This window comes from Eumetopias jubatus, unplaced genomic scaffold (genome assembly GCF_037043125.1).
Source record: "Eumetopias jubatus isolate StellerSeaLion01/CBP00866 unplaced genomic scaffold, mEumJub1_p1.0 scaffold_7, whole genome shotgun sequence".
Classification (NCBI taxonomy): Eukaryota; Metazoa; Chordata; class Mammalia; order Carnivora; family Otariidae; genus Eumetopias; species Eumetopias jubatus.
Window position 1 is genome coordinate 25,926,025 of NW_028274813.1, and position 24,213 is coordinate 25,950,237.

Here is a 24,213-nt window from a genome sequence, read left to right on the forward strand (position 1 = left end):
ATGAGTATGCTTGCCATGGGATGATTCTCCCCAAAGAGAACCATAAAAATGTGAAGTGTATTTTGGTCTCCAGAACTTACCTCTTTGAGCTGGTCGAGAAGGTAAAAGGAATGTGGAATCGGAAAGTTTATCCAGTCCAGAATCCATTCTTTCTACTTCAGGGCAATGATCAGGAGCCCACTTCGGCAGAAGATTAGGGACAGTGAATCCTGGGACACATTCTCCCTCATAGAACCAATCACTCTGCTCATCGTCCCCTAAAGTAAAAAGATGGTATCGTTAAGTTGGAATTTTAACATGTTCTATGGAAAACCAAACGGGAGGATGATTTCTCAGAGCTATAGATTTGATTATACTTTTTAAATAAAATCAAAGTACAAAAAAATTGTTTTGATCCTTCTTTTTTATCTGTATTATGATGAAAACTAGAGTGTCAAACTAGTTTCACATAAATGTCATACTGTGGTACACTGGACTTTTTTTGAGAGTAAAAAACTAATAAAGCTACCATTTACTAAACCCTTACCACCTATGAGGGTCCATGCTAAAAATCTGTCAGTATACTATCTCTTCTAAACCCTACACTAATTTCAACTTATAAATGAAGCAATTAAAGCCCAGAGAAGGCAAGATCAAGTTAGTAAATGATGAAGCCAAGGTTTGAACCTAAAGCCTGACTAACTCCAAAGCCTTTAACACAAAAATAAGTTGCCTCTTCTGTACCATTCTGTGGTATAAATGGACTTGGGGGTTCACAGCCCACAAATGTTTCTCAATTCAAAACTAGCTATTCCAGAGGGATGTTATATTTGCATTTCTCATAATAGGTGAATTAAAAATGTATACCTATACCTCAATTCTTCCTTGGTACCCCATTAATGCGACAGAAAAATCATCTTGACACTAGCAATCCAAGCAACCAGGAAAAAACTAACCACAGGGACAAGCAATATAATCCCCCACGGCTTGTCATAAAGTTACACCATTTCCCCAAGGCCAGATTCTTCATCAGTGACAAAGTCAAGACTAGACACATATAGCCAGACTCTTGGCTCAAACCTCTTTCTACTGGCTAGGATGACAGCATCTCAGTTTGCAAGAGAACTTGTTCCTACCCACAAAAAGTAGTACGACAGACAACTTTAGGTCTGCCACTCCATACTCCTTTCAAAATAGCAAGGATGAAGGGAATTACTACAAGAACATCTAAAGAATTCACGGTGTATTCATTCTCTAATATATGCCGGATCCCAAGGAAAACTGCTCAGGCCATGTTAAGCACATGAAGTATCAGATTCATGGGCCACTGACATGGGCCAGGATAATGATAACTCTTAACTCACGTTGGAGATCTCTAAAAGAGAAAATGAAAATGCCCGTAAAAAAGTTACTCAAAGTGTTCCCTTATAAAAACACACCACCAACAGCTGTTTCTCTAGACAGTGGTTCTCAAACTTCAATGTACATCAAAAGGAGCAGAAAGTGTTGTCAGAACAGACTGCTGGGTCCTACCCCCAAAAGTTTCTGATTCTGGTCCGGGAAGGATCAAAAATTTACATTTCTAACAAGTTCCCTAAGTGATGCTAAGCTGATTTCAGAACCACATTTTAAGAATCACTACCCTCACCAAACCATGTACACAAGATGAACTAAAGACAGGCTTCAGAATTAAGAACGATTAGTTTCTCTGCATGTCAATATATTAATTCCTTTCTTATTCGTAAGCATTCCTTAGGCCATTTATTAAAACAGGATAGTTAGCTAGATCGTATTTCCTGAAGACTAATGGCATCCCATAATGGCATTTTTTTGGTTCTCAAGCATTCACTCAAGATTTCTGGCAATATAAAAAGGGACTCACTGCATTGGAGGAAACCTTGTGAAGTCATCTAGACCAGGAGTCCCCAACCCTGGGTTCGCTAGGATGCATGATACAGCAGCTCCCCCAAAAGACTACTGGCCAGAGAATAAGGAAGAGGCTGATGGGTCAGGCTCCGGACTTCTGCTCCTCTTGCTTTAACCAAAATAGGTTTAGCTGTTTTATAATCTGAGGTTCTATGTCTAATTCTGTTTGAGGGAGAAGAAGGAGAATTTCCCTCTTATCTGGCTTTCCCAGGAACTAATTATTAAAGAGTTTACTATATGCCAGGCAATGTGTTACCCACTGTAGTTTCAAATAATAAAAAAAAAATTCCTGTCTTGGAAGGCTTCAATAGAAAAGACACACATCTATAAACAATAACGTCATATGGTAAGTGATAAGAAAGCACTAAGTACAGAGAAAGAAAGAGTAAGGGTTCTAGGAGATGAGACCTGCACGGAGTGTTTATCAGTCGGAATCCTCAGGAAATGCACACACATTTAAATGGGATAATCGAGACTTTAATGAAGTGACTATTTACAAAAGTGTAGACAGTATTAACAGAAACCAATAAGGGATGGTGAAGCACCCTGGAGCCAGCACAGTGGGGAATCTTTACCCTTCCTAAACCTGAAGCAGCAAGGAGAAAGAATGGTTATCAGAGACCAGAGAGAAAACTGAGGTTATAGAAGGCTGCCGAACAGAAAGGGAGCCAAGGAAAGCGACAATCCAATGTGGTAGACTGCATTATTGTTTCCAACTCTTCACTACCTCCCTATGATAATACATCCATGCCTTTTGCCTTTTATCATGAAATTCCAGAGCCTTCCCCTTGAGGCAGAGCATACTTCCTCATCCCACTGATACCTGGCTTGTCATATAACTTGCTTTAGGTAGTAGAACATTAGCAGATGTGACTCAAGCACAAGCTTTAAATACGTATGTATGCTCTGGTTTGGTCACTTAGCATTCACGTTTTCCAGCAAGAGAAGCCCATGCCACACAGAGCCTCTAGGAGAGGTCCCATGATAAGATACGCTGAGTAGATACAAACCTAATTTAAAGTCTAGAGACCAGCTGAGCTCAAGTTAGATCAGCTGAACCACAGCCAACGCCCAGCCCCACAGCAAGAAATAAATGTGGTAAACCACTGAAATTCTGGGGCTGTTAAACAGTATTATCATGATAAAAACTTGCCTAATACACTCAATATCATTCACCTCCCTCCCTCCCTCCACTCCTCTGCTAATGCCTCCTATTGGCCAAACCCCATAAGAAATTGAGAGCAAAAGACCCCACTGATTCAGTCTATAAATATGCCCTGGAGGGGCAAAAGGAAAACTGTGTCTCGGCGGATGACCCACCATTCAAGAAAAGGTAAGGATGAGATTTCTGGCAAAGACACGAGCATAAAAAAAGACATGGAAGCAGAAAATTAACATAGCTTTGTGCTGAGAACTCCAAGAATCTAATCATCAGAATGCATGAAGTTGAGACAGAGAGGAAAGCTGGGGCTATAGAATATTCTAAAATCTTCCATCATAAACCAAAGATTCCTTACCAGTAGAAAGGTTTTTCCAAAGGCCCAACACTTAATCTGTCCACACTTTCTTAAACCTCTGGATAATTACACATCATAGTCTTTAAGACACACATTGTGAGGGGCGCCTGGGTGTCTCAGGTCAGTTAAGTGTCTGCCTTCCCCGCAGGTCATGATCCCTGAGTCCTGGGATGGAGCCCTGTGTCAGGCTCCCTGCTCAGCACCCAGAAGCTGAGCAGGGAGCCTGCTTCTCCCTCTCTTCCCGCTCATGCTCTCTGCCGCTATCTCTGTGTCTTGCTCAAATACATAAATAAAATCTTAAAAAAGAGAGAGAGACACATTGTGATACTCCATAGAACAGTATAAAAGCAAAGAAAAAGCAAAATTTGTAATTCTGAATAGTATGCACTGGTTTATTCATGGAAAGACAACCAGACTTCCCTGGTATGAGACAAAAGAATCAAGACCTTAGCTGCACCCTACCTGGGAGTATACACACACAGCCTCTAATGACACATAGCTCCCTCAGGATCAGAAAGGGATAGAAATGTACTCACAACCTCTATTACAGGAGGAAGCTCAGCAACTCCATTCATGCCCACGACTCTGAGGCACCTGAGGCACAGGTCAGATACCCTGCCCCATGATCTCTCTCCAAAATCAGAAGTTGGATCCTGAGTGTCACAGTCCCAGGATTCCTTCAGTTACTAGGGAGCCTATCTGGATCAACCTGGACATATAGCCATTGTGCTTCCGTCCTTCAGTTACTTAAACCTTAAAGAAAAATCACTGGATCTCAGAGCTAAAAGGGACTTTAGACATCTACAAATCCCTTATTTAGATTATCAGAACTACAGTCCAAAGGAGCTATATGAAATTATTATTGGTACACAATTAGTGTGGTCCTAAGCAAGTGCACAGGATAAAACAAAGTTTCAAATTACTGTTTAGGCTATAAAGATAAAGAACTGGTAATTAACATATACCAGCCTTATTCACAGTGCTCTATGCTAAACTTCAGGAGTTTTAACATTATAAAGAAGATGTTTTCTATAATATATTCATCTAGAACACTATGCTCATTTATAAGTAAGGTTATAAAAATAAATTCTTATGTAAAAATAAGAATGTCTTAATATCCAAAAAGTATAATACAGAAGGATATTTTTTGGTTCTAATAAAGTTAGCAACTTCCTCAAGGCCCATCCTTGAGACTATATTCCCCTAATCAATGATTCTCAAAGTCTGAACTACCTGCATAAAAATCACTGCAGGTACTTATGAAAAATTCAGATTCCAGGGGCCAACTCTAGACCTATTTGATTTCTAGGAGCTCAGGAATTTTAACAGGTGGCCTTCAAATGCTCTAAAGTTTGAGAACCACTGCCATAAACCACCACCATATTCTCAAGTGAGTCACTCCTCTAATCATTAGAATCTCCCCAGAAATACCAAACCAACAGCCCAAAGCTGGGATCAAGATTACCTTGCCGTCCTTCATCGTTGGTAAAGAGCCCTGTGTCACTGCTGCTACACACACTGCTGGTTTCACTGGAAAAAAAGAGTCAAACACAAGAGAACACATCAGCTCCTGTGAAAAACACAGCAGTGCCCGTTCTGATTTTCAAATCTAACATCCCAAGTTTCCCTGATTTCACTGCAGCTCATTAGCCAATCACAAATGTAAATTTCATAATTAGGCCAAAGAGGAGAGCTTATTTTCCCGTAAAACAAAAGGAAAACTCTAAAACTTTTGCTTATATTTCAAAGTACTTTATAAACATCTAAAGTCACTCAGTTAGGTTAGCATTAGAAAGTTATTTATTAAGGCTCACAGAAGTAATCTCAACCTGTCTGGGTATATCAAACACCACAAATTTATCAACCCATTTTATTTATAAATACTGTCAATTATCAGTTTCAAACGAAGCTATCCAACTTTAAGACATCTAACATCTATCAAGTTTTCTCCCCATTTACACAACAGCTAACAAAAATCCATGAACAGAAAAAAAGTCAGTATGAAGACATGTATCATATGACCTCACTGATATGAGGAATTCTTAATCTCAGGAAAAAAACTGAGGGTTGCTGGAGTGGTGGGGGGGGAGGGAGGGGGTGGCTGGGTGATAGACATTGGGGAGGGTATGTGCTATGGTGAGTGCTGTGAATTGTGCAAGAATGTTGAATCACAGATCTGTACCTCTGAAACATAATGCAATATATGTTAAGAAAAAAAAATGAAGATAGCAGGAGGGGAAGAATGAAGGGGGGAAATCAGAGGGGGTGACAAACCATGAGAGATGACGGACTCTGAAAAACAAACTGAGGGTTCTAGAGGGGAGGGGGGTGGGGGGATAGGTTAGCCTGGTGACGGGTATTAAAGAGGGCACGTTCTGCGTGGAGCACTGGGTATTATGCACAAACAATGAATCATGGAACACTACATCAAAAACTAATGATGTAATGTATGGTGATTAACATAACAATAAAAAATTTAAAGAGGAAAAAAAAAAAGTCAGTATGACCAAAGTTATATTTTCTAAATTTAATGTCTTCCTGATATGAAGTGGGTAAAACAACACTCATTTTCAAAACAAAAGGTTAAAAGTATAAAAATATTATTTATAAAAATATAAAAACAAACTCCATTTGAACCCACTGAAATAAAACTTTTGCCCTATAGAATTCTGTTCAACTGGCTGCATTTCCCAAGCTATCACTAACAATCGATTCTGCCTCTTCTTATGCTGCATTTCTTCTGCCTAATCTTCATTAAATTTGATTGATCTGGTTCAAGAAAAATTTCTCTATTCTTTACAATATGAACTATTTTCTTGAGTGGGAGTGTTTCCTTCCAAGCTAGCCAATTTTTTTCACCTACTCTACAAGCTGGAAGAAACCAAAGCAAGGAAGAAACATTCTCATCATACTGCATAAGGAATAGGCTTGGCAAAATCCCAGTCTACATTTCTGGATCAAAAATCTGAAAATATTTTGTATTTTGCAACATTTCCAAGTATCTTGCCAACACTAAATCCTTAAAATGCTGATTAAATTAAGTAGCAATGCCTTCTTCACTTAAGTTTATCTCTGAATAGATCCAAGAAATTTGCTGCAGCAAGAGCCAATAAAATGTACTCGATTTCTTCAAAGGTTCTTTCATTTTATTTTCTTCTCTACTTGTAAGTGGGAACTTTCTCAGGTGTCATTCCAAGAAATGTCTCACAAAACTATATGACCGGATTCTGATGGATTTAGAATCTTCAAAGAGCTCTGTAGTAAAATCCAGAAGATATCCCCACTGAGTTCTGCACTCTTCCTACTGCTGAGTTCAAGGAACTGTGCCTGCTGAATGTAACGGTGTTATTTTTGTGCTTTTAGCAAATTCCTAAGGGTATCAGTGGTCTAACTCCCTTGAGTCTTACTACACGTTCTCTCATATTACTACTTTATTATCCTCATCTGGCCTCAAAGATAAAAGCAAATTTGACATTTTTTAACTCCTCTTGAGTGGAGTAAGGAGTGCTTAAAAAGCACCTTAGGCCATGGAACAGATACTTTAGCCCACCATCATGCCATATACTTTATTAGTTAGCAATATCACTAACTGAGATTTAGGGATCGGGAAACAACAGCCCGCCACCTATTTTTGCGATGACCTGTGAGCTAAGAATGATTTTTACAGTTTAAATGATTGGAGGTTAAAAAAAAAAAAAAATCATTTTGTGACATGTGGGAATGATACGAAATTCAAATTTCAGTGTCCATAAATAAAGTTTTATTGGAACACAGCCACAGTTATTCATTTACATATCATCAACGGCTGCTTTCACACTACAACTGCAAAGTTGAGCAGCTCCAACACTGAACATACCACACACAAGTCCCTAGAATATTTACTATCTGGTCTTTACAGAGGAAATTTGCTGATTCCAGCTCTACATGTATTACAAGTTCTACTCAAGTATTTAGTATTAAAAAATTAAAACTGTTTGCTTTATTACAAAATCTATCAGTTCTTTTCCCCATTCATTTCCAGTCACCTATAAGTACTACAAGCTACAGTGCTTCCTTGATCCTTTTTTGCATGGATTCCATTCTCTCCTCATATTCTAAACAAAGGGGGCAAACTCAAAGAAATCTGCTGGATCAAGAAAGGTGTTGGTAACCTAAAGCCTTCCGCACATTTCCTATTTTTGTCAACAGCATTTCAGAAGACTCACTGTTTTTGAAAAAGCTTGGATTAAACTTGTCTAAGCTTTCCATACATAGTTAATTCGAGGAATGGCAATGTCACAGAAATATCATCAGAACTTTAAGACTATGATCAAGGGAGACAGATATTTTCTTCATAAAGAAAATCTGTCTTACAGAATGCTTATTACACAAAAGTATCACCAGTCTACTGGTATCTGGAAATGACTATTTCATTAGACAGCATCTGCTAATTCTATTTACTCTCTCAGAAGGACTTGCGTTGTGGAAATCTAATCATATGTAAGAAATTGTTAGCATAACTTGGTGAAAACAGAAGTGGGAACTTTGTGGCATGTACTATGATACAGCATGCCAAAATGTAGTGCTAGCTAGAAAGTAGAAGCAAATATTTCCCCTTCCAAGTTATAGGCCAAAGTCGTCCAGTCCTACAGACTTCATTCACTTCTGGCTCAGAGGTCATGACTTCTTTGAAAAAAATCAGGTTGGTGGGACTTTAATAACGATTTAGTCAACTACAAAATGTTAAGTTAGCTAATTAAACAGAATGTTTAATGTCTAATTAAAACTAAGCTCATATCTTTCAATAAACACAAGTTTCTTTTAGCACCTTTGTAGTTAAAAGATGTCAGAATCCTACATGTTTTTCTTATTCCAAAACATTCAAATTGGTTTATAACTTTTTTGCTATGAGTATGTTAACCAGGCAAGGAGAAAAAGCTCTGCTCCTCATTTTTGTAAGAAAAAAGTATGATCCTACCTTTAGCGTCCACTCTACTTGTGGTGCTCCGAAGCTTAGTCAGGAAGACAGAAACTTAGCCTTTATTAATCCTCAGAAAAAGTAACTAGACAAAACCCACAAAGATAGCAGGTGTGAAATCTTGTCTTTTCCTAAAATGGCAGCAATAGAGGCATCAATGCCTCCTGTCTTTGCCTTGAGAGCTGTTCTGTACTCCCTGTTCTCACATGATTCTAACTATAAATAGTTCGCATACAAAAAAAAAAATCTTCCTAGAATATCTCTAAAATTTCTAAAAATGTATTAACCCTACAAATAATTTATACATCATTCAAAAAATTCAATCCCAAATTGAGGCAATAAGAAGTTTCTCACAGAAAAAGGAGGAAGAATTCCTACCCCCATTTCTCCTAAGCTTTCACTCATTCCCTTAGTAAGCAATTATTTACCATACACCAGAAACCACTCTAAAGTGGTCAAAGAAACATGTCAGTAACAACATAAAGGTGTTATGTTGTTATTAAAAACCTAGTCCAGACTACGGGAGAAGGCTGTGAAAACAGAGAAAGAAGAATGCTTTCCAATGAATAATACTCTGCAAATAAGGGGGTGGGCAAGCCTACAATTTAACCTTACGACACTGAGGAAACCACCCCATTTCAGAAGCCAGAAAACACCTCAAAAGCACTCCTCTGTGAGTAAAAATAGTAATAATATATAACACTTCTCTACAGTGGTTTTCACTAAAAAATGTTCCCACACTTAATTCAGCAGCATAGCCACCACTTTAAGTAAGACACAAATAAAGTTAAAGCCTGGGTTTTAGACCACCAAATGTGTTACCTAATTATTATAATATTGTCAGAAAAGCAACTGAGCCACATCCAACTGAAATAACGGATATGTAAAGGAAGTCACCCTAACCTGCAGTTCCAGAAGCTTTCCTCCGGCACCATTTTATAATGAAAACTTTTGAACATATGAAAAAGTTGAAAGAAGTTCCAGTTACCACTCACACTCCATCACATCTACTGACATCACACACAGCAATTAACATTTTGTTTTTTTTCTGTTTTATCACACATCTATATATCTAACCTTCCCACCTGGGCATCTTTGTAATTCAAGGCACTCTTGGTAGACCAGATGACTGGGCATGGCATCTACTCTCAGAGAACTAGATTATCATAGGAATCAAGCTTAACAAAACACTACTGATACCCCTCAGTGACTTGAATAATTAATTCCAGGGCAAACACTCTTAGCCAAACACTGTCTATACCTTGGTATAAACTTTAAAATGCTATCATCTGAACTATTTTTCTTTCCAAATTCTGAAAATGAACTGTTTGCCCTTTTGAGGAGCAATTAAAGGGTATTTTTTCAAGTTAGCAAAAACTCTCAGTTAAAAAGTTTTAAAAAACTGGGCGCCTGAGTGGCTCAGTTGGTTAAGCGACTGCCTTCGGCTCAGGTCATGATCTCGGGGTCCTGGGATTGAGCCCTGCATCGGGCTCCCTGCTGAGCGGGAAGCCTGCTTCTCCCTTTCCCACTTCCCCTGCTTGTGTTCCCTCTCTCGCTGTTTCTGTCAAATAAATAGATAAAATCTTTTAAAAAAAAAGTTTTAAAAACTACAGTATTTTTATTCTACAGAAGAGATCAGTGTTTTGGTCTTACTAAGTTTTCTAAATTTGATACTCATCCTTGTTGGTAAAAGCAAAGTCAATGAAGTGAAAACCCTATCTTAGCACTTAGAAACAACACAGTAGCTCTCAACTCAAAGCAATTTTACCCCCTTCATCGCCCCCACCCCACCCTCACCCCCACCCTGCACCCACAGGGTCATCTGGCAATGTCTGGAGAAACATTCTGTCAGGACTTGGGAGCACTGGAGGGCAAGTTGCTATCCTACTGGCATCTGTTGAGTAGAGGCCAGGGATGCTGCTAAACATCCTACAATGCACAGGGCAGCCCTCACAACAGAGAATTATCTGGCTCAAAGTTGAGAACCCTCATCTATAGTGATGAACAAACTACAAGATGGAGTGGGCAGGGCATCATGTTAAAGGAAACACCACTTCAGAGGAGGAGAGGAGGCTGTGCACTTCTGCTGGATAAAACCAGCCTTCAGGGACAGAGGTCAACAACCCATAGTAGCAACAATGTCATTCTCTTGCCAGGGCCTCAGAGAGTCTGAGGCCTCTGGATCCCAGGAATCATGAGAAGGTAGCTGGACCTTCAAGCCAACTGGTAAACTGACTCAAGTAGTACAGATGGCCCCTCCCTGCCTGGCCCAGGCAGAAAGAAGAGCCCATAGAGAGAAGAGGCGGAGTAAGAGGGAAAGATGTTGCTCATTTCAATGTCCCCAAGGCCTAGAAGAGCAGCTGGCACAAAACAGGCATTCAGCAAATGCTACATAAATGGAATGAACTCCTTCAGATCAACTCTGCTGCTTCCCCTTCTATAGCCTTTGTGGCATGTCTCTAATCCTATTTCCCGCATGTAAGACGTGGATGGGTTGTTTTGAGGATGTGATGACATGAGGCATGTGAACCCACTTTGTGAATTCTAGAGCATTATACAGGGGCAAAGGATGAAAGATTCAAAAGCTACATCGAGGGTGCTAATTCTTGTATGTGTCCATTATTATTTTAGAAGTTAATAGCAGTAACTTCCTGACAGTCTTTTTATTAAAATAGTAATGTCAATTCTATAGGACTCTCAATCATACTTCCATAAAGAAAAAAAATTCTATGGGACTCAAATCTATTTTCATTTTGGAATGGAAAAATAAATGTGGCCTATGAAATCTAGTATTTTCCCTGGGTTTCATTCAAGAGAGGCAGACACAGCCCTGAGCAGATATCCAAACCACAAGTGTCTCAAGAAGGAGTTTGGTACTTGAATTGAGTTTAAGAAAATTATTAATACAGAAGGCTACTGTTAATTATTAATACGAGTTAAGTCTACTACAGGCCCAGCAAAGTACTAAGTACTTTATATTCGTTATTACATTTCTTCTCCCCAAAACTACGAGGTAACTATGTCAACCTCATATTACAAATGAAGGAGTGAGGCTTAGAGAGGTCAAGCAACTTGCCCAACATTGCACAGCAAATAAGCATCAGAGCCAGGGTGGTGTATCTCCAAAGCCCATGTGCTCACTGAACGGCCATCAAAACACAGATGGTGCAGAGAGATTCATTTGCCAAGTAATTCCACGTTTCCCTCTTCGTGAGATACTTTTTCAATTCAGCATTTCTCATTTTCATTCTCCTGAAAATGCTTACAGATTAACTGAACTTGGGAAAGAGTGTTTCTTTGCTTTTTGCTACGTAAAACATTCAGACACAGAGGAAGCTCTAGCTGTGCTTTGACTATACTGCGTATCAGCTAAAAATGCATCAAACATGCCGACACCAAGAAAACTAATCAGGAACTCACTTTGAAAAAAAGCTCTCCCTCTTGAAGCACCTTGGTGGCACAGTCGGTTAAGCATCCCACTCTTGGTTCTGGCTCAGGTTGTGATCTCAGGGTCCTGAGACTGAGCCCCACGCTGGGTTCCAGGCTCCAGGCTCCGTGCTCAGCATGGCATACGCTTGGGTTTCTCTCTCCCTCCCCCTCTCCCCCCTGCACTCTTTCCCTCTCTCTAAAATAATCTTAAAAAACAAAACAAAACAAAAGCTCTCCCTCTTAATGCCATATCGTGAATTTTAAAAATAAACATTCATCTTCAGTATACATACTTAAAATACAACAGAATATAATCTCAGTGATCTATACCCTTGCTCGCCATTTGAGTTCCTCCTAAATGCTCTTCCTTTGAAATCAAAGTAAAAACATTCCCCCAAATTCTGGGGAAATATTACTCTGAGAATACCATTCCTCAAACTAGCTTCATATTAACTCAGAAGAAAATCCCAGAAGATGGGGAGACATCTGTGGTAACAAGACTGTCAGATGACTCCCAGTGACCCCAGATGACTTCCAATGATCCCAGCTGCCTGGTATTTCCCACTCTGGTTGATCTGTGTAACCAACAGCATAGGCAGAAGTAATGGTAGGTCACTTCTGAGATTAGGTTATAAAAGACTGTGGCTTCCATCTTGGGCACTCAGGGAGGGCCGGCATGCTCTCTCTCTCTCCTGCTCTCTCAAATCATTCCCTCTAGGGAAAAGCCAACTCTGGTGTCTTGAGGACACTAAGAGCTCTGTGGAGCGGCCCACATGGAAAGGAACGGAGACTCTCAGTCCAACAGTTTAGAAGGAATTGAAATCTGCCAACAGCCCTCTGAGCTTGGAAGTAGATCCTTCAGCCCCAGTTGTGCCTTGAAACAACTGTAGCCAGGGCCAACAATTTGCAACAATACAAGAGTCTGAACCTGAACCACCCAGCTATGCTGTTCCCAGATTCCTGACTTCAGGAATTGGAAATGTTTGTTGCTTAAAGCTACTAAACTGCAGGGCAGTTTTTTCTGCAGCAATAAATAATATAGCATTTTTATGAATTCTTTTTTGAAAATAATTCCCTACTTAGATTCTAGCCCTAACAAGAAGCTTCTAGTTTCAAATAAGACAAATCTCTCTGAATTGTCATAACTGGAAGAAAAAAACATAGTTTGTCCTCTGACCTGACAGCTTGCTGGTTCTTTCGTATTCCTAATCACAGAGAACTGCAAATTTAGAGCTGAATGAGAGTAGTTTATACCTGTCTCAATTAAAATAAAGAGGTATAGAATTAGTTTATCACCTATAATCAAAAAGCTGATTATCAGTAAGTTAACACCTGGGTTCCTTACCCATTGATTTTTTTTTTTTTTAAAGTAGCCCAAAAACATCTTTGCTCAATTTTTTTCCTGGGTCAAGGTGGTACATTTACAACCACATATAATCAGAGTCTAAAAAGTAAACTACATCCACAAATGGACCTTGCATTTGTGAACAAAGATCTGACTACAGAGCAAGGAGCAAGGCTCTCGCTACCTACCTTCAGCATCGGTTTGGCACTGCTGATGTAGACTTCAGAGTCTAAAAGTAAACATGACTGAGGGAGAGGTTTTTCAGAAAAATATCTCACATCAACTGCAAAATTACTCTCACAATAAGTTATAAGAATGTATAATGAAGGAGTTTGTTTTTTGGTTTCAATTAGAGGACACCATGAAAGAAAACCACCTCCCTGGTTTCACAGGCTCATTAATGCAGCCCGTGCAATCAGGTATACTTTGTAAAGGTAATGATTTTCCTCAGGGCTCTGCTATTGCGCTGGGGGGCTATGCCTTAGAGAAACCCACCCATCCTTTTAAGACTTAACCTTTTCTTAGTGCTAAGAGAGATTCACCTTTAGTTAGATGAAATGTCTTTTCAGAGTAAAATTTGAAGAGCATACATTCTGAGACCTGAATGTCTGAGAATGTCTTTCTGCTGCCTTTCCATATGAACTCTATCTAAGCTATATATAAAATTCAGGGAGGAGTGGGAGAGCAACCTTTCCCCCACTCAAAATTCTAAAAGGCAACTGTAGCCCCTCACATTTAGTACTGTAGGGATAAATGCTGGCCTTGTTTTCATCCCTTTTAAGATTGTTGTTTTTTTTTTAAAGATTTTATTGGTCAGAGAGGGAGGGAGAACACAAGCAGGGGGAGTGGCAGGCAGAGGGAGAAGCAAGCTCCCCGCAGAGCAAGAAAAGATTGTTCTTTATACCTGTTCTGCCCTGACCACCAATGCAGAATGCAAAATTTTGCAAGGATATGTCTAGGCAGATGTGTCTTTTCATTTGTTTTTTCCTTTTAATCTTTATACTTAATTTTTTTCAACCCAGGAACACTTTTTCTCTTTAGTTGTATTCTCAAGATCATTATTCTATTGCAATATGCTTCAATTTCTTTCTTTGGAATATTTACTCAGACTGGGCCTCTATCTTCTGTCCTCCAGATATATCAACTTCTCATTTTTACATCCTCTCTCCTTTTGGAAGGGCTTCCAAAGTTTTCCACATCAACTCAATTTTCAGCAAAATGAACTGTCCTGTTTTAACACTGGAATTACATTTCAAATTTCCCTACAATTCTCCTCCCATACTACTGGGTTTTCAAATAGCCACCTTGCCCTTATGACTTACTGCTTCTGTTTCAAAGTGAAACAAATCAGTCGGAGAAAGACAAATATCATATGATTTCACTCATATGTGGAATTCAAGAAACCGAACAGATGAACATAGGGCAAGGGGTGGAAAAAAAGAGAGGGAGGCAAACCATATGAGCCTGTTAAAGAACTGAGGGTTGCTGGAGGGGAGGTGGGTAGGAAGTGGGCTAAATGGTGATGGGTATTAAGGAGGGCACTTGTGATGAACACTAGGTGTTATATGTAATTGATGAGTCACTTCCTGAAACCAATATTACACTTTATGTTAACTAACTAGAATTTAAATAAAAACTTTAAAACAAACCAACAAAAACCAACCAAACAAAAACAAAGTGACTATGTCTTCTTGCATCCTAAAGAAGATTCTCTAAAATGTTCTTCTGGTTTTCATTGGCAATCATTTCCTCTGAACTTTCAGGATGATGTTCCTTTTCCCTTATTCTGCAGAACTTGCTCAAAGGCCTCTTGTTGAGAACTGGTTTACCTAGAATCTAGTTATTTGTCAATAGAAAGGGTGTGTAAATTATGCCTGGTCCCATTCTCTGTTCCCTTGGACATGGGAAACCTGCTCTTCTCACATCTGCAACTGGCCAAGACAATGTGCAGAGCCACTGGCCTAATGCCCAGTGTCACTGGTAGGTTTTTCTCTCATACAGCTATGTTGGACTAAGACAGGATCTTCTCTCACTGCTTTATTCTGACCCCATTCCAAGAGTCTGAAATATATAAGGGTATATAAAACATTAAAATTTCTAGAACGCACCACTAAGAGTGATTTTTTTTTTTTTCTTCTCTGCCCATGCCAACAGTAAACTTTATTCTTGGAGAATATATTTCCCAGGATTCAATTTGCCGTGACTGCCTCCTACCCCAAACACAAATGCACACACAGAAAACACTAATTCCCTATCCAAGTGTATTCTGGGAGTTAGAGCCTCCAAATAAAGACTGAAAGATACCGACTGGGAAGTACAGTAGCTCCCCCTTATCCACGGCAGACTTCTAAGACTCCCAGTGGATGCCTGAGACTGTATAGTATTTAACCCTATATAGACCATGTTTTTTCCTATACGTACATATCTGTGATTAAGCTTTACTTATAAATTAAGCAAAGTAAAAGATAAGCAATAACTAATAATAAAATAGCACAAGAGAGTATAATAAAAGTTTTATGGATGCAGTCTCTTCCTCTCAAAATATCTCACTATTCTCACCCTTCTTCTTAGGATCACGTGAGAGGATAAAATGCCTACGGCACGCAATGAAGTGAAGTGGATGACGCAGGCGTTGGTGAGGTTGTTAGGCTACTCCAACTACTTCTGATGTGGCAGGAGGAGGGTCATGTGCTTCCAGACTGCCCCTGACTGCGGGGAACTGAAACCACAGAAAGAAACTGTGGATAAGAGGGGACTACTGTAAAGGAAGGAACAACACTCCAGCTCAAGCTGCAGCTGCCTGATTTTCTGACTGAAATGGACCTTGCATTTGTGAACAAAGATCTGACTACAGAGCAAGGAGGAAGGCTCTGGCTACCTACCTTCAGCATCGGTTTGGCACTGCTGAAGTGGGCTTCCAACCGCACATCTATCAGCCTTGTGGTTTGAGGAAATCTTGGCAAGAGGCCAACTCTAGGTCCTAGGTTCTGATGATGTGAGTTTACAACGTTTTATGTCTTTGTAAGTATTTTAGTAGGCAGCTCACGCTGCTTATCAGATGCTTTTTAAAATATAAAGTTGCAATGATGCGCTGGAATGAGGCTGTGACTGAAAAGAATGACAGAATCTCAGTGTCGGAGGGAGCTGAAAGATCATGCAGTGCAACCTCTCCAACTCTACACTAACTCAGTATGTGGTCACCAAGGCCCAGGCTTGAACCCCTTCAGTGACCTAGAGCTCATCACCTCGTGAAACAATTCATTTCATTTTTAGAATGCAAATTTTTAGAATGTTAGTGAGGCAACATTTAACTCTCTGTGCTTTCTGAGTCCTACCACTGTCCTCTAGAGTCACACAAAATAATCGGAACACATTTCTTTCAAGAGACAGATCTTCAAATACAGTAGTATCAAATCCACCTCCCAAGCTGTCTTTCTCAGTTGTTCCTAAGGATATATACTAGCAGAACTTGGAGTAAATCTATGTAAGCACACCACCACGGTACCTATTTAATACTCTCAAATGCAACAGTACCATTTGCAACAATGGTAAAGGTACTCTTGGTCAGCATCCCGTTATGGAATGGGAAACAAAACAACCTCAACCTACCATGTATATTCTTTCCCACAGTTCCAGTAGCCTCTGATTAATGAGCTCCACTTGCAAAAGAAGCTACTTACCTTAACCATGAAATAATGAATGCTATTGATCCAACAAGCTACTGCTATAGAGTGTTACTGATCACCCAATCTTTGGTTAAAATGGTCCTCATTTAGCAATTTCACTGTCACAAACACCTGGAGCAAAGCATGCTCATAATTAAAGAGTTTGGGGAGTTAAAATGAAAGGTGATGGACAGAGATCTCAGCTTTCTCCCATTTATTCTTGCTTCTGAGCTATTGTTTGTGTCAGAAGGGATATTGATTTTCTATAAAAATAAGAAAACAAGAGGCACCAAGGGGCCGCAGAAGGTCAGCCTGGGCTGGAGAAGGAGGGGGGAGGTTTAGCACTCTATCTCTGTCACTTGCCTTCCAAGAGAAGGGAATATTTTCTTTCCTGTGAGATCGGCCTCTAATACATCACCTTAGGAAGGCTCCTGACTGAGACTTCAGGTCAACACCAAACCAATTCACTTATAAAAGAACAGAAGCTAAACTATATTCAAGGGGAACAAACAAATGATATGTTAGTGGAGAACAGAGCAAAATTAGGCTATGAATCACCTAATAGCTGCTATATAGACAATATGAATACAGTAAAAACTAACTTTACAAAAGAACTGCTCCATTTTAGAATGGAACACACATACACAGGAAAATATTAAAATAACAACTGATCTTTTTGTAGGTATAAAATACTATTACATCATAACCACTTTCAGTTCCTTAGAACTTCTAAGGGATTGGTTGGTGTAGAATTGAATGAAGAACAGAAAAAGAGAAGTAAAAAGAATTATTGGTCAAACTTAAGACTATTCCATGGTTAATTAGTAAAGTGAGTTTAAGGAAATGAGAAATAAAGCTCTCCGGGGGAGACATAACACTTTCAAACCTAAAACATATGACACACATTTTTTTAAAAGAATTCTTTCTACTGACAAGGCTAAATTAAGCTTAATGATCACCTTCATCCTAATAATTTTACAAGCTGAATCATACAGACTGACAATCTTTTTTTTTTTTTAAAGATTTTATTTATTTATTTGAGACAGAGAGAGAATGAGAGAGAGAGAGCACATGAGAGGGGGGAGGGTCAGAGGGAGAAGCAGACTCTCTGCTGAGAGCAGGGAGCCCGATGCGGGACTCGATCCCGGGACTCCAGGATCATGACCTGAGCCGAAGGCAGTCGCTTAACCAACTGAGCCACCCAGGCGCCCGAGACTGTCAATCTTTAATACCACTGATAAAAAGTAAAGTTCTAGGGGCGCCTGGGTGGCTCGGTTGGTTGAGCGTCTGCCTTCGGCTCAGGTCACGATCCTGGAGTCCAGGATCAAGTCCTGCATCAGGCTCCCTGCTCAGCAGGGAGTCTGTTTCTCCCTCTGCCCCTCACCTGGCTCATGTTCTCTCTCTCAAATAAATAAATAAAATCTTTAAATAATAATAATAATTGAGGGAAGAAGATTTTAGTTCCATCTTACTTGAGAGACTGAATATAACTTGCAGTCACCTCTCTTTCTCCATAGAGTAGATTTAGGGTGAAAAAATACAGAGCACTTCTGCTCATAACTACAGATGAAGGAACATAAGTCGAGGCATATTTAAGACTCCTAAATGATTAGATTCTAAAGAATTATTCTCATTTTAGGTCTGCTACTACTCAACCTATTATTCCCAGATAGCTACAAGGACTTGGGCATCCATGTTATTAAAGAACTCTTGAAGTCATGGACCAGGCAGATAGCACAAATGGGGGGTAACAAGGTCTTCTCAATTTGAAAAGAATAAGAATTTCCTAAGAATTGCTGCCTACTTCAACTTATCAAAGCTCTCATATAACTAGAATGTTTATTATTACAACCTGACTATAACATGCAATAGAAGTGTCTGGGGTAAGAAGGAACTGGAAAGACTGAAGTGCCTCACTGCTAGATTACTTACAGACTCTGTATCTGGAACCATTCTTGGACTGTTACCTTAAGAGTAGACAGAATCAGTCTCTTCACCTACAATTACTTCATAATTTAACAAGAAATTCTGGGGAAAAAAATATACACAAGCTATCATCGCAAAAAACAATTTTTAACAATCACTATTTTCAACAGTAAATTATTTGGTATACAGGTTTGATACCAAAACAAACTTAAAATGCCTCAAATGAGGGTTTTGATATTGTAAAAGGCCATTAAGTTGACTAAACATTTATTTGATTAAAAATAACAATAAACAAACCCTTTATAACCCAAAATCATACATATAAATTGGGCAAATAGGTCTTAGGATATACATTAAAGGAAAATTAGGGAAGCCAAATTATAAGCCTATCTGGTTGTGCAGAGTGGCAAATATACAGTTAGTCAGAAAAACTGTTAAAACTGGGTTAAAAATCACCCATTAAAGGTACAGGGATAAACACCTAAGCAGCTTTCCCTGTTACTGACATAGCTTCACCTCATAGTTCCTACGATTTATGTCTTTGTTTTTCAGACAAACTTCAAAAAAGGAAAGTCCTAAGAAAGGCCACACATTCTACAGGTGTAAAACTACGATGAGACGGAAAAAGAGCCATGGAAAAGGCACACTTAAAGGGCGGCAAAACGTGGTGGTTAAGTGGTTAAGTATGAACTTCGGAATCAGGTTCAATTCCTAGTTTTGCCACTGGGTGACCTTAGGCAAATTATCTAAATGCTATTAACCTCCATCTCCTCTTCTATAAAATACGAACAGCTGTGCCTACCATACAGTGGAGTTCTGAACATTCAACTGGGAAAAGGCAGCACCCATAGAGGCATTTGCTTTGATACTATGAAAGGGATGGGAACAATGCAGGGATGCCAAATATCCTGTAAAGCATGGGACAGTCCCTGACCACAAAGAATCGCCCCATCCAAAATACCAAGAGCATCTTCCTTGAGAAACAGATATCATGCTGATATTAAGAATAATACTGAAGTATCAAGGTGGGGATTATCAATGTTCCTAGGACTATCTGAGATACAGAAAACAAAGTCACCGAAAACTACACTGCCATTTTAAACATACACCCAACAGATCCAAATGTTTCTGGCTCGATGACATTTGTTATAAGACTAATGGGATTCAGTACTGTTATTTTCAAAGCCCACCATGTGTTCAGACAACCTGAATGTCAGCCATAAAAAATCAGCTCCATACAGTCAAACTGGAAGGAGCAGACAAAAGAATTATAGCCCAGTATCTAAAGCCATGACTCTTGATGGGGAAAGGCAGTTTACCAGGAAAACACACAAACTCCATGTGCCTCGCACCAGCATTTTCTCACGTACACAAACACACCCCCCAGCCTCTGCTGAGACCCTCGTTCTAACAACATCTACAACATCTACATATGATCTACATGGCATAAACAGCAGTAAATTGTTTTTAAAATAAAATTCATGGTTACGCATGTGAAGTACACATTTTAAACCACTTTTAGAAACAAATGTGTTTCATTATATGTAGCCTCCTTGACGCGGGGAAACACAATGATGAATGTACTGTAAAAAGCTAGAGATAAACCCTAAGCTGATTGCTTAAAGGAGGGCTACAAAGTAAACATTACAGTGGCTACTCCGGAAAGAAAGCTGAACTCATCAAGACTGTGGATTTGCACTTGGGGTAAAAATAACCCTGAGTAAGGGAGTTCTCACCATTCTGACATGTTCTCATCAGAGCCCTGTTTTTGTTCATCTGCTTCACACTCCATCCTTTCTTTCCTTCCTGTTTTGCTTAGGAAAGTCCTATTTTCTGCTGACTCACACAACCCATGACCTGAGGAGGTCCAGGGAGTATTCTCTTTCCAGCGGGACAGACGCTGCTTCTTAGCAGACTTGAACCTGCAGCCTCTCTCATAGCTCCAATCTGACACCTTGAGCTTCTGCTGGAGGCTGGCAGCCACCTCTGATGTCACTCGCTTCACCTTCCGCCGGCGCCGGAGCGGTCGACATGGTGCATTTTCGGTAAAGGAGTCAGATTCGTGCCAAGAGTGCTGCTTACTCTTAACCATGGCATTGAGAGCTGGGTGCCGTTTGGCTACCATTGTGTCATCAGAGTCACTAAAATTGGCAACAGGGGCCATTTCTCGACAGTCCTTAACGGCCTCATCGAGACTGGACTCAGAGGCCTCACTGTAGCAGCAGGTATGCTCTGCCAGGTGAGTGAAGTCTGAACGGCGCTTGCGGCCTCTCCTTTTGCGAAGCTGCCGCCTCTGCTGGCGAGGGCTCAGGGCCATCTCCTCCCACAGCTCACCAAGCTTATTCTGCTCAGATGTCTGCTCCAAGGCTGAGGCTAAGTCATGTACCAGCTCATCCATGAGGCCACATCTGCCAAAAGAAAGTTCAGGAAAAAAGAAAAAGAAAGCCTGAATAAGATTCTGTTGTTTACAATAGTTTTATAAAATATATCATGGCACTAGAGAATCCACCCTAGCTACAGAAAACAAAGTCACCTTTCATCTGGCTACACGTAAGACTCTGTTCCTCCCATCCACGCACCCTTAAGCCACCAAAAATAGGTGTTTGGCCCTTGTTAGGTACCTCAAGTAAACATGTTCTTAAAGCACAAAAAAATCACTCACCAGATCACAACTAGGATATTTGCAAAAATGAGCAAACCCAGGGAAATAAATCTTTCCCCCTTTTCCCCAATTAAACTTATCACTAAATTATCTGATGATAAAATCCAAAAAGATTAGAGAAAGTCTCATTAGACAAGAGCAGAAAAACACACAACTTCAAAACCATGGATAAAGAACTATTCCATGCTCTGGGGTTACTGATAGGAATGCCTGCTTGTGTTCCCTCTCTCACTGTGTCTCTCTCTTGTCAAATAAATAATCAAAATCTTAAAAAAAAATTAAAAAAAAGAATACTTCTGGAAGGGAGGAGAAAGACAACTTAGTGACACACCTTAGGGACCACTGCTTGCAGTTTTAGTAATCCAAGAAATTGTAGTGACCCAGATGTGTACCCTGAATGGAAAAAAGAGACTAAGTCTGCACCCATTCTGGTCCCAAATACCACCTGGAAGCTAGTAGGGAAGGAAATTTACCGGGTATGTCATATATTTTTTAACAATTAGCAACTTTTTAGCTCTTTTCCTATCCTTCAGAAAATTAAGTGATCATAAGTATGTGCTTTAGTATCACTCACACAAAAGCAGGCTATAAGGGAGGCTGAAAGGACACGGATAGATGGAGTCTCTAAGATTTCTAGCTAACCGCTTTCTTAATTTTTATATTCATTCTTGTCAAACCCTCATACTTCAGGGGTCACTTCAGAGGCAAACCTAAGGGATGAGAGCAGTAGGAGAAATTTTCAAAACGACCTTTTAAAGGGAAAGGTCTAATATAATTTATACAACTCCTTATTAAATACGTATTAATTTAGCATCTTCTCCCTAGCCCTTGTTAAGCCCAATTTCAAGTCCATAATTAGAATTTAAAACTGTGTGGCGCCACTCTTAGACCGCATTTCCATTCATGCAGTTTACATTCCACAAAGGACTTTCTAAAACCTATTTTCATGCTGTCCTATGCCAAAGAATTCAAAGGCAAGAAAACAGTAGGCTGGCTTATGTGCCACATGGGTGGGAGCAATGGGAACACCTAGTTCCAAAACTACCAACCAAACAAAACGTCTCAAAGTTTCAAAAGCCACACAACATAAAATGACCAAGTCCCTTTAAGCAATACGAAGCAGTTTAAAACGCCCTGACTGGGGTTTGGGAGACAACTGCCCCTAAGACCAAAAGAGATGTAGGGACAGCACGTCTAAACCTACTTCCTTAATAAAGAACTACTGCTTTAAAAACTCAGGCAGAACTGTACCCTTTAACGTGGAACAACGTTACAGAACCACTTGCAGCTATTTGTGCAGAATCCTTTCCTATCGAAAGGACTGCAATTCGAACAGTTGGTGACAGAACCCTGAGCTTCCCACACCGTCAGTCTCGGATGCACACTCCGAGAGGACCCCCTTGTCCAGCAAGCACTCGAGGAGAGGAAAGGTAAGCCACGCAAAGAAAAGAACGGGAAACGGATAGAAGTTTAAAAAAAAAAAAAAAAAAAAAGGCAGGCGTACGGTCGGAGCGAAAGACGGGGTTGCGAGGAGCTGGGACGGAGGCAGGCGGCAGGAAGCAACTTCTCATTTGGGCTCACCGGGGCAGGGAGTCAGCCCTTCTCGGGCAGAAACTGCAAAAAAAAAAAAAGTCCTGGCGACTGAACTCCCTCCGTGATCAGGGGTCGCAACATGGCCACAGATGTGAGAAAGAGCTTGTTTGGAAGGACTCCCCCACGCCCCGGCCCGCCCCCGAAGACTAGGGCGAACACGGCTCGGGACACCAAGCCCTCACGCCGTCGTATGCCCAAAAGAGCCAGAAAGAAGAAAGGAGAAGAGGTGACTGTCGCCCCGGAGACGCCCGAACCTGGTTCCCCGGGATGGGGTCGATGGGCCCCGAAAAACAAGGCCCAGCCACCCTCGCCCCTCCCGCCAACCTCCGCAGCCCCGTGGCGGCTATGGCCCCTCGGCCTTGGCCGGTAGTCCCGATCCCCGCTGGCGCCGGCCCCCGGGACCCCGACCCTCTCAACCCACTCCTCCCCCTCACCAGCTGCCGCAGCCACCTCCAATGGCCGCCGCTTTTGGGGCCGAGTCTCCCCGCCGGGGTTTCCCTTTCTGACCTCATTTCCTGTCTGGGCCGGAGGGGTGGGGCAGTGGTGGAGTGGGAGGGGCTAGCTGCTCGGGAAGGCCCGCCCCTGCCCAGCGCTTCCGGTCCGTGGCCGCGCCCACTTCCGTCCCACGGAGGGCGGGGCCTTGGAGAAGCCGGGAACAGGGGTTGGGGGCCCCAGGGGGCGGTGGTTAAGGGCGGGCGGGGTAAGGGATGATGTCCACATCTGGGAAAGGACACCCCTCCCCAGTCTGGCCTCGTCTGCCTTGGGAACGTCAAGAAACAGGGCACTAGGGAGGGACCTCCGCCTCGCCCTTGTTTGCTGACCTACTTTTATAAAGGGTGTGTGAAATTGAGAGGAAATGTATCCTCATTCTTGACTGTGAGAGCTGGCACAACTATTAGCCGGGTACCTTTGAAGTGAATTACTCAGTCTTGCAAATACAGATGCCTTGAGCAACAAAACAAGTAAAGTACTATTGGATTAAAACTCTGTAAAATTAATACCCATGACTCTATAGTGACATAAGTAAACTAATGATATGAATACTGACATGAATAAAATAATAAACAGGGAAGAGAAATCTCTGGAGCAGAAAAATTCCAAAGAATTTCTGTAGATAATTCATCCTGAAATAAAACTCCCAACTCCTTGAATGTGGGCTATGTGTAGTGACTTCCTTCTAAAGAGTACAGCATGGAAAGAGGGCAAATGAGTGT

At 40.7% G+C, this 24,213-nt stretch overlaps 1 protein-coding gene across 12 annotated transcripts in view; it reads right to left on the reverse strand.

The window, feature by feature from the left end:
- The window catches only part of GPATCH2L (G-patch domain containing 2 like), a 71,740-nt gene extending 48,236 nt beyond the window's left edge, over positions 1-23,504 (reverse strand). For 9 of the 12 annotated variants that reach the window (XR_015768480.1, XR_015768479.1, XM_028097403.2 and 6 more), the window contains exons 1-4: positions 23,434-23,504; positions 20,481-21,152; positions 4,888-4,952; positions 81-257 (exon numbers count right to left, since the gene is read on the reverse strand). Coding sequence is in view for 10 of the 12 variants with exons in the window: in XM_028097403.2 (XP_027953204.1) it covers positions 81-257; positions 4,888-4,952; positions 20,481-21,142 (904 nt within the window). In the remaining 2 variants the exon portion in view is untranslated. Of the gene's footprint in view, positions 1-80; positions 258-4,887; positions 4,953-20,480; positions 21,153-22,910; positions 22,968-22,987; positions 23,010-23,433 lie in introns of those variants that run through there. The other 3 variants (XM_088024499.1, XM_088024498.1, XM_088024504.1) reach the window with 3 other exon arrangements.
- Between the last annotated feature and the right edge of the window lie 709 nt (positions 23,505-24,213).